The following is an 11,002-nucleotide window of genomic DNA, read 5'->3' as shown; positions in this document are numbered from 1 at the left end:
AAGAACTGATGCTTTTGAACTGTGGTGTTGGAGAAGACTCTTGAGAGTCCCTTGGACTGCAAGGAGATCCAACCAATCCATTCTAAAGGAGATCAACCCTGGGATTTCTTTGGAAGGAGTGATGCTAAAGCTGAAACTCCAGTACTTTGGCCACTTCATGCGAAGAGTTGACTCATTGGAAAAGACTCTGATGCTGGGAGGGATTGGGGGCAGGAGGAAAAGGGGATGACAGAGAATGAGATGGCTGGATGGCATCACTGACTCGATGGACATGAGTCTGAGTGAAATCTGAGAGTTGGTGATGGACAGTGAGGCCTGGTGTGCTGCGATTCATGGGGTCACAAAGAGTCGGACATGACTGAACGACTGAACTGAACTGAACTCTGTATTCTTGCCACCTCTTCTTAATATCTTCTGCTTCTGTTAGGTCCATACCATTTCTGTCCTTTATCGAGCCCATCTTTGCATGAAATGTTCCCTTGGTATCTTGAATTTTCTTGAAGAGATCTCTAATCTTTCTCATTCTGTTGTTTTTCTCTATTTGTTTGCGTTTATCAGTGAGGAAGGCTTTCTTATCTCTCCTTGCTATTCTTTGGAACTCTGCATCCAATGGGTATATCTTTCCTTTTCTCCTTTGCCTTTTGCTTCTCTTCTTTTCACAGCTTTTTGTAAGGCCTCTTCAGACAACCATTTTTCCTTTTTTGCATTTCTTTTTCCTGGGGATGGTCTTGATCACTGCCTCCTATACAATGCCATGAACCTCCATCCATAGTTCTTCAAGCACTCTGTCAGATCTAATCCCTTGAATCTATTTATCACTTCCACTGTATAATCATAAGTTATTTGATTTAGGTCATACCTGAATGGTCTAGTGGTTTTCCCTACTTTCTTCAATTTCAGTCTGAATTTGGCAATGAGGAGTTCATCATTTGAGCCACAGTCTGTTCCCGGTCTTGTTTTTGCTGACTGTATAGAGCTTCTCCATCTTTGGCTGCAAAGAATATAATCAGTCTGATTTCCGTATTGACCATCTGATGATATCCATGTGTAGAGTCTTCTCCTGTATTGTTAGAAGAGGGTGTTTGCTATGACCAGTGCATTCTCTTGGCAAAACTCTATTAGCCTTTGCCCTGCTTCATTCTGTACTCCAAGGCCAAATTTGCCTGTTATTCCAGGTATTTCTTGACTTCCTACTTTTGCATTCCAGTCCCCTATAATGAAAAGGACATCTTTTTTGGGTGTTAGTTCTAAAAGGTCTTGTAGGTGTTCACAGAACCGTTCAACTATACCTTCTTCAGCATTACTGGTTGGGGCATCGACTTGGATTACTGTGATACTGAATGGTTCGCCTTGGAAACGAACAGAGGTCATTCTGTCATTTTTGAGATTGCATCCAAGTACTGCATTTCAGACTCTTTTGTTGACTATAATGGCTACTCCATTTCTTCTAAGGGATTCTTGCCCATAGAAGTAGATATAATGGTCATGAGTTAAATTCACCCATTCCAGTCCATTTTAGTTCACTGATTCCTAAATTGTTGATGTTCACTCTTGCCATCTTCTGTTTGACCACTTCCAATTTGCCTTCATTCATGGACCTAATATTCCACGTTCCTATGCAATATTGCTCTTTACAGAATCGGACTTTACTTCCATTACCAGTCACATCCACATCCCTAATGATTGGTGATATTGAAAACCTCTCCTAGTACTTGTTGGGCATTGGTGTATTTCCTTTGGAGAAATGTCTGTTTAAGTCTTCTTCCCATTTTTTTGTCAGATTGGGGTTTTTTTGTTTGTTTTGTTTTTTGCTATTGAGTTGTTTGAGTTCCTTATCTATTTTGGGAATTAACCCCTTATCAGATAGGTGGTTTACAAATACTTTCCACCCTCTGTAGGTTGTCTTTTTATTTTGTTGATTGTTTCTTCTGCTGTGTAGAAACATTTTAGTTTGATATAGTCTTACTTTTTGATTTTTGATTTTGTTGTCATATCCAAAGTGACCATCAGGGAGCTTTTCCCATGTTTTTTTCCCTAGGAGTTTTATGGTTTCAGGTCTTACATTTAAGTCCTTAATCCATTTTGAGTTAGAGTACTGGAGTGGGTTGCCATTTCCTTCTCCAGGGGATCTTCCTGACCCAGGGATCAAACCTGGGTCTCTTGCATTGTAGACAGATGCTTTACCCTCTGAGCTACATGCCCTCTGCATAAGATATGGGTCCAATTTCATTCTTTTGCTTGTGGATATCCAGTTTTCCCAACATTATTTATTGAAGAGACTATCCTTTCCACATTGAATATTCTTGGCTTCCCAAGGCTTTTTCTTATCCAGCTGGGCAAATAACTTCCAAATGCAGTTCTTCCCCCTAATGACTTTCAGGGGGCTAAGGGAAGTTTTGCTTCCCTGAGGGCTGGGCCAGCCTGCATGCTGGATCTGTTCTGTAGCTCCTGTAGAACTTGAAGGAACTTCTCAGAGCTGAGATGTACTTGTGTGTGGTGGGGCAGTGGGTGATGTTAGAGGAGGGCCACCACTAGAATAAAAGAACTGCCAATGGGGATCACATGGAACTAGACCCATTTAGACTGAAGGGGCTGTTTACTTCAACCAGGAATTCACTATGCTCTTAGCTACTGGGAGAAGAAGGAAGGGGGACAGGCATCTTTATGTCTCCTGGACTGATCAAGCTTATTAGAGCAATGCTCTGGAGCTTGGGAGAGAAGTTCTCAGGGACAGATTCTTTCTGTCCAAGGACCTCCCAGTGGTCACCGCTCTGTAGAACGGGTGATGGTGTCTTGTGGAAGACAGGGTATAAGAAAGGAAGGGTGCCTGATTCTAAAGGAGGGGGCATGGTGTGGGGAAGGGGGAGAGGAAGACTCTCCATAGTCTCCTCTGACTCTCACTATCTATCACCATCTTCTCGGGAATAAGAATCAGGAGCTGCCTCCAGAAGAACAGGGGCCCAGCATTAGGAACCTGGATTTCTGGCCCAAACTCATCACACTCATTGTGTCAATCATAGAGGAAGATAAGAATTCCTACACCCTCGTTCTGAACCAGTAAGTATCACCTCACTTGGCCTTTCTGTTTGGTGGTTGGTTTGTCCACCTGTCTAACAGCCTCTTTCTTTCCTGTCTCTGTGTGTTCACAGTGCCACCTCTTCCTCCTGTTCGTCCATCTGTCCCTCTGTCCCTTGTATCTGTCTGGGTGACTGTTTCTGGAGACAGGTGTGGAAACATAATGAGGGGCCCCGCCCTGACTGAACCAGCCTCCCTGGAGAGAGAGACCTCTGGGAGTGGCTGCCCTAGGAGTCCCTGGGGATCCAGAGACCAGGCGTGTATGTGTCCGTCCACTGTGAATAAAGAGGGCCTTCTGATGCCCAACTTCTTGCTTCTTCTGCCCTAGCTTATTTAGCCTGGGCTTGTCTTTCAGCCTCAACCCTTCTCCTCCTGGCAGAGTTCCCTGCCTTCTAGGCATCATCTCCCCTAGGGCCACCTTGCCTGAGGGGATCTTCTGCTCCAATGTGTCCCTCTGCCTACCACTGGCCCTGGGTCCTTATTCTACAGTTGGAGCCTAGCCCTATTTCCTAGGCTTCTCCTCTCTTCAATCTGACCTCCAAGAACTAGTCCTGTTGGCCTTAGAATTAATCAAATGCCTCTGCCTTGTTCTCTGACTATGTCTTCTTCCATCATCCAGGTTTCCCCAGGAGTTGAATGTGGGAAAAGTCAGCGCAGAAGTGATGTGGCAACTCTTTGCCCAAGACATGAAATATGCACTGGAGGGTAAGGCATGGCAGTGGGCTGCAAACCCCTAGCCAAAGCACCTGTTTTCCATCCCTTTCTTCTCCCAGACAACTACACTTTCCAAGTAAATAGTGCGGTGAGAAACTAGAAGGATTCTAGGCATAGTGGGTGATAGGCCTCAGGAGACCTTGGGTAGGCAAAGCTTCAGCCAAAGGAGTAATGGAAGTTGCTGTGTGGATGTAGGTTCCTCCTTCCAGCTCCAGAGCAAGCGCCTATTTCACACTTTTCCAGCCCAGAGATCAACTCTTCCCATGCTGGGTGTTCTCGAGTGGCCCACTCCCTAGAGAATGGTCTTACGACACTTGCCTTTACAGTTTTACAGCATCATGGAACTTTAAATACATAGATAAGATTATTTTCTCACACCATAGACTGCTTGGCCTGACTTTCTTTGAAAGTTGTTCTAGACTGGCATGACAAACCCAGAAAGATACTTCTTTCCTCACTTCTTCCATGGAACCAGTTATTACTCATCTTGTTCATTCTGCTTATTCTGTTCATCTCCCACTTTGGCCCACAAAGATATCACTCCCTATCAGACCTTCCTGTGTCAGACCTTCCTGTTTCTACCCATCTGTGCTCACTTATAAATAAGTGCATTTCCTGTTGCTGTATGTTATGTCAGTCGTCTCCTCAGTCTGTGAAAGTGGACCTAGATGGAGGGGGAGCAGTCTGGAGCAAGGACAAACCAGAGTCTGCATGTGTTATTTGGGTAGGGTGGTAGGACATGGGTAACCCTCTCAGACTTTTAAACTTTTGAGGTTTAGGAGCAGTAAGTTTTGAGGTTGAAAGAAACCCTGCAGATCTGTGCTTAGTTTGAGACAGTCACGTACTGTCCATGCACGTTCTGTAATTCTTCCCCAGAGCAGGCTGCCTCCTGTCCGCACTGGGTCATGCCTGGGACTGTAGGCCATGCCTTAGCTGGTCCGGCCTCTGACTTGGTCACCTGTCCCTTTCCCCCAGGTATCACATGGTGAGTGCGACGAGGAGTATTGCCCCAGTTCTTAAAGAACTCCAGCTCTAGTGAATTTAGGGGGCAGGGGCAGGGGCGGGAAGACAAGTACCTGTGAAAAGTGTATTGATTCCACAAGAGGAATAGTGTAAGGCTGGGCAGAGGTTTTTCAAACAGAGGAAACAGGTAAAAAGGGGAAACAGCAAGAGGAGGGTGGAGGTGGGGGCAGGAGAGGGGCGTGCAGGGCTGGGCCCCAGGACTTCTACCTGCCGCATGCCAAGTCAGCTCTGCTTTTATCAATTTTATATGAGGCTTTAAATGAAATTTCTTTCAAAAGGGGAATTCTGCTGATGTTTAAAACATAAAAGAGTTGAAAACTGATTTAAAGAAAGAACTCATGTTGACCTGGTTTCAAATCTCAGTTTTACCACTTACTCCTCAGTGTGTTCTTAGACTGAGCTACTTAGACTGAGCTACTTAATTCTTGTGAGCTCCCATTTTTATTAATCTATAAAATGGGAGTGATGATAGCATCTATTTCGTTGAGCTAACAAAGTGGCTGAGATGTATGTGACATACTTAGAATACTGCCTGACATTTATTAAAGGCTCATGAGCAGAGATGCAGTGTTAACACAATAGTATTTTTATAAGATTTTACCTCAGTGGAAAATGGGGGCAGGCAGAACAGGGAGAGACTGGAAGCTGGGTACAGATGGTCTGATAGTTTATGGCAGGGGGATGGGCTGGAATTATAGCAGAGAACTTCGAGGAAGAATGGGCTTGGCTAGACATTGGAAGGAAGCTGTGACAGGACTTGGTGATTGTCAGGATGGCGAAGGGCAAGAGAAGGGGAGGGGTTTGGAGACCTGGCTGATAAAAGGATAGTGTTGACCGCTGCTGTTATAATGCTACCATTCACTCAGCCTTTCTAAAGTCAACTTTGTTGAGGTAAAATATGCATAAAATAAGATAACACTCTAAGAGTACAATTTGATGAGTTTTGACCAATAAGTACACCTGTGTAACTACTGTCCCAGTTATGATACAGAACAGAAAGTTTCTTCAGTAAATCCCTACCCTGTTCACCAAGCATATTGAGTACATTCTTTGTGCCACATACTATGCTAGTTGTTGGAACCCCAGTGAGATAAATGAGGCATAGTCCTAGCTGGTGAGAAGCTCAGATCAGTCTAGATAGCAAACCTATAATTTGGCAGTTACAATTCAAACTTAAGTGCTACCAAGGGAATAAGCATTGGGTGCTGAGAATCGCATAACCCAGACCTGGAAAGAGCACCTGGGAGGGCTTTCTGTAGGAGGTGATATACTGACTGACACCTGAAGAAGGATGATAGAACTTAGCTGTGGGGAGGGAAGGCATTCGTGACAGGGAAGGGAGAGACAGACATTTTAGGCAGAGGTTACAGTATGTTCAGAGACTTGGGTTCTAGAGAGAGCTGGCATGCTTCAGGAACTGGATACGGTAATTCAGTGTGATTAACACTTTAGAGTGTAGGGGAAGAGATGAGTGAGAGGTGAAGACAGAGAAGCAGGATAGAGCTAGATCATACAGGAGGTTTTAAGCCATATTTAGGATTTTGGACTCTATCCTGAGGCCATTGAGAACCACTGAACAGCAACCCAGGTTAAACAAGGGATTAACATGACCACATTTTTAATATAGAAAAGCCACTTACTCTGGCTACCATATAGAGAATAGGTTGGAGGAAGACCAGATTGGAGACTATTATAGTAATCCAAGTTGGAGATGGTGGTAATGAGACCTAGACAGGTACAAGTGTGACTATAAAGAAATGGATAAATTCCAGAGAAGTTTTAGAGATGAAATTAACAGGGATTGGTGGGTTAAATGGATATGAATAGATAGGAAGAAGGAAGACTTGAAGATGATGCTCAGTATTGAACAAGAGGGTAAGATTAGTGTGTATACTATGTTCAACTTCAGCTGAAGATGTTAAGATAGCAAAAGATGGTGACTGGAGTTAAACCCAGGCAAAGTGAGATGTTCCATCAGAGACTTGTACAGACATTACCAGAACCAGAGAGAGATCTGGGGGAGATGTCAGCAGTCTGGTAGTTGAAATCACGAGGTTGAAAGAACTCTCCAAGGAGAAAGATGAATGGAGGGAGGAACATGGAAGTCAGGGGCAGGAGAAGGTTTAGATACTCAATTGCCCCTTTTTAACAGATCAACCATCCTCTAACACCCCTGCCCCCCAACAACAGCCTCAAGTAACTACTGGAGCATGACTCCATGAGACTTGTTAGAATAAAGTGTGGCCAGTATTTCATCCGGAGAAGGCAGTGGCAACCCACTCCAGTACTCTCGCCTGGAAAATCCCATGGGTGGAGGAGCCTGGTAGGCTGCAGTCTGTGGGGTTGCACAGAGTCGGACACAACTGAAGCGACTTAGCAGCAGCAGCAGCAGCAGTGTTTCATCATTCATCCTGTTAGGTTTTGTACCATAGAAGTTAATTAGAAATTAGGGATTGAGGCCGGACTACAGATTATGGATTGACAGAGAAAGTGAGAATTCTCTGCAAACGCAGTAGCTTGAAGGTCCCTAGAAGAAGAGAATCAGGGAGCTCTGAAGAGATGGAGCAGCACTGCCCCTTCTCCCAGTGGGTTGTTGACCAGAAAGGAGAGAGGGCCCTCCTGGTGGTTCCTTCTTATGTTCCTAGGTTCTTGGCCTGGTTTAAGGACAGCAGGGTGGTGGAAGACAAGGGGGAGGCCCTGGGAGGGTGTCTTTGGTGTCCCTGACTTTTTCCCTTTCTGTACTGCTCATTGGCATCTCTGCTCTGTCACAAGCCTCCACTGTCACTCGTATACGAAAAGTCCTCTTTCTGAGTGGTAAGCACTTTCGGTTGTTGTCCCTTTACCTCTAGTCTTACTCCTTTTTCCTCTTCTCTGGCTCACTGCTTCATAGAAGAGTCTGCAAATGCAACCTTGGGTTGAGGCGGTGCTGCCTGCAATGCCGGGAGATGACATTCCTGGGACAAAGGAGCCTTTTGAGGCTGAATCCCAGCCTCCCGTTTCCTCCTTGGGTGTCTGCTGTACTGATTGACAAGGGCAGACTGGCTGTTCTATCTTGACATGGAGGAGCATCACCTGTGGCAACTCAGAGTTGAGCAGTAGTGTTCCCAAGGACAACGACCTTCCCCTCCCTGTCACTCAGTACTCTCCCCATTTTGCTTGCTTTCACCATTATGTTACATGTAAGCACACAGTTGGCTTTTATTATGCAAACAAAATTAATGCTTCATCTCTAAAGGGGGTAGATGAAGGAAACCTGTGGGTGTGGCCAGTGCTCTAGACTCTCTGGGCAAGCTGTTGGTGATCTTTATCCTAGATTTTCCAGAAGCCTCTGCTGACTTGGCTGTATAACCTTTCACATAAGCATCCCATTTCCTGTAGCCGGATGGCTCTTTCATCTGGCTGTGTTTCCATGGTTTCCACACTGACTTATTTCATACTTCTCCGAGAGTTCATTTTCCAGTGTTTCAGCTCTGCTCTGGCGCCGTTCAGTTTACCTCAGGATTCTGTTACACTGTGGCTGCTCAACTGCTCTTTCTGTTAGCTTGGGCCCACTTTGATTTTCCCTGTCTCTGTGTGGCTGTCAGTAACCCATGTATGTCATGTATGACTGCTCATCTCTGCATTTAAGTCCATCTGAGGAAATGGCTCAGCTACTAGGATTAGTAAAGCCCTGGAAGATAAAGCGTAAAGTAAAGCATCATCCCTCTCGTGTCCTGGGCCGTTTCCCCACTAGTCAGCCTTAGCGCCCATATCCTTTTCTCCTCTTCTTCACCAGTAGCCCGTATCTCACTTGCACTTCCAAAAGTCAGCACAGGAAGACTGTGGGCCTTATCTGGGTGTCTGACTTAGCCTCTAAAGGAAGATTTGGGTCAGGCTTTTAGCAGAATACTCACTGCTAGGGAGAGATGACTGTGGGGAGGTGCTGGGAAATCACTCCTCTTCTAAGACACCTGATAGCACCATCCAACTGGATCCGCCTGAGCTCAGGAAGCTCAGACCCCGCCTCTCTCCCCGCAACCAGAGCATGAAAAAGACAGGCTGTGTAAGAGTGCTGACTACATGAACCTGCACTTCAAGGTGAAGTGGCTCCACAATGAATACGTGCAGGATCTGCCTGCCCTCCAGGGCCAGGTGCCCGAATACCCAGCGTGAGTCATCATGTGGGGGGCTGCAGAGGGAAGGGGGGCTCAGGGGCTGGGCACTGCCAGTATCCTTGCTGTCAGGCACGTGGCAGCTGCCAACCACTAGCTCCAACCCCTCCATCTTCCTGCCTGGCTGCAGGTGGTTTGAGCAGTTTGTCCTGCAGTGGCTGGACGAGAATGAGGATGTGTCCTTGGAATTCCTGCGTGGGGCCTTGGAACGAGATAAGAAGGATGGGGTAAGTCAGGGGCTTGAACTTCACAGGTGTCTAGCCAGGTCTCCCAGCAATTAGCTGTCAGCAGGAGTTCCTGGGCGCTAGCCGGGATGGCCATCCCTGCCTGATAAAGTCCATATGGAGGGCTGTCCAGAGCCATGGAGCCACCCCTGCTGTGCAGAGAGCCCCTCAGAGCCTTACAGACTTGGGATGAGGTAGCAGCTGCAGATGATGACCCTGTGTGTGGCCTTCCTTAGTTCCAGCAGACATCAGAGCACGCGCTCTTCTCTTGCTCTGTGGTGGACGTCTTCACACAGCTCAATCAGAGCTTTGAGATCATCCGGAAATTGGAATGCCCAGACCCCAACATCCTTGCCCACTACATGAGGAGATTTTCTAAGGTACCATGACCCTCCTACCCTTTTCCCCTTACTCCATTACACTCATGGCCTATCTACAGACCTGAGATCAACCCCTCTTTGTGATGGCTTTTGGGTATAGCCTGGCATCACCCCATGCTCCTTTACTTGAATCTGGGGCAGACAGGTGGGTTTGTTTCAGTGGGGTAGAGAGGGAGATTGGTCCCCTACTTTGAGATTCCTCTTTATGTACATGTTGTTACTATTCTGGGAGAAGTGTGACCCCAGGTACTATCCTCATGGGGAAAGCTAAGGGTCCCTTCTCCTTCCTCTTCCTCTTTCTTCTCAGACCATCGGGAAGGTGCTCATGGAATATGCAGACATCGTATCAAAGAACTTCCCAGCTTACTGCACAAAGGAGAAAATGGTGAGGGCCAGGCTCTTTGCTTTTGAAACTATCCTCAGAGCTGAGGATGGGGTGATGCTCCTGACTTGTGATTCCCAGCAGGGCTGTGCTTGAGATTATGCCACAAAATAACAAGAACCTGATAAGGAGTTACTTTGAGCCTCCATTTGGTAATTTATCCTCTACTGAGCTAGACCTTTGCTTAGGCTTTCTTTTTTTAAAAAATACATTCAGGGAGTTATAAAGGGTAATCCCATGAATACCTGGGGCCCCCTATTCAGAGTTAAAGCAGAAACATTTGCTTCTAGTCTTCATTTAATGAGAGCCATCAGCATTGCTTCCAGATCTCAGTGCTTAGGGAGAGACAGGTATAACACGTGCTGTAAATTCCCTGTGGTTTTTAGAGTCATGTGAGAGGCAGGGGCCCTAGACTGAGTTCTGTGCTGAATGGAGCCAAGACTTAACACTTCATCCTTCCCCACAGCCTTGCATCCTGATGAACAACATGCAGCAGCTGAGGGTGCAGCTGGAGAAGATGTTTGAGGCCATGGGAGGCAAGGAGGTAGGTCTGAGGTTCAGGGTTGCTGCATTCTCTCTTTGTTCCCAAGCTCCTCAGCTGTAGAACTCTGCCCTCTCCTGACTGGGTCTAGACCTGAAGTTTAGCTTGGGGTTTAGGACTGGTTTTAGCTGAGAGATTTGAGTAGGCACTGGGGTAGAGGCCCTAGGAGGGAGGGGTTGGGGCACAGGAGGGGAGAAAAGCCTAAGAGAACCAGCTTAGCCAAGCCTGCCTCCTATGGATACAGCTGGACCCTGAAACTGCAGACAGTCTGAAGGAGCTTCAGGTGAAACTGAATACAGTTTTGGATGAGCTCAGCATGGTGTTTGGAAACAGGTCAGTGGCCCCAGAATGCACGGCCCTCAGAGCCAGTTGTGGTGCCTGGCCAGTCCCGGAGCCCCTGCCCCACTGGCCTCCGCCCAGCGCACCTTTGTGCATCTTCCCCGCTTCCTGCTGGCCTGCCCTGTCAGCTGCACCACGTGTGTGCTCGGGTGGGACCGAGCAGCTGGAGCCGC

General features: G+C 46.8%; 1 protein-coding gene across 2 annotated transcripts in view; it reads left to right on the top strand.

Moving 5' to 3' along the window:
• UNC13B (unc-13 homolog B (C. elegans)) overlaps window positions 1–11,002 on the top strand; it is a 226,051-nt gene that overhangs the window by 208,416 nt on the left and 6,633 nt on the right. For both annotated transcript variants that reach the window (XM_010846104.1, XM_010846103.1), the window contains exons 24-31: window positions 2,930–3,057; window positions 3,695–3,780; window positions 8,834–8,960; window positions 9,094–9,190; window positions 9,424–9,567; window positions 9,875–9,952; window positions 10,416–10,493; window positions 10,735–10,823. In XM_010846104.1, the coding sequence (XP_010844406.1) occupies window positions 2,930–3,057; window positions 3,695–3,780; window positions 8,834–8,960; window positions 9,094–9,190; window positions 9,424–9,567; window positions 9,875–9,952; window positions 10,416–10,493; window positions 10,735–10,823 (827 nt within the window). The remainder of the gene's footprint in view (window positions 1–2,929; window positions 3,058–3,694; window positions 3,781–8,833; window positions 8,961–9,093; window positions 9,191–9,423; window positions 9,568–9,874; window positions 9,953–10,415; window positions 10,494–10,734; window positions 10,824–11,002) is intronic.

This window comes from Bison bison, unplaced genomic scaffold, assembly GCF_000754665.1.
Source record: "Bison bison bison isolate TAMUID 2011002044 unplaced genomic scaffold, Bison_UMD1.0 scf7180017864230, whole genome shotgun sequence".
Lineage (NCBI taxonomy): Eukaryota > Metazoa > Chordata > Mammalia > Artiodactyla > Bovidae > Bison > Bison bison.
The sequence above is the reverse complement of the archived record's forward strand: the minus strand, read 5'-3'. Positions and strand labels throughout refer to the sequence as shown.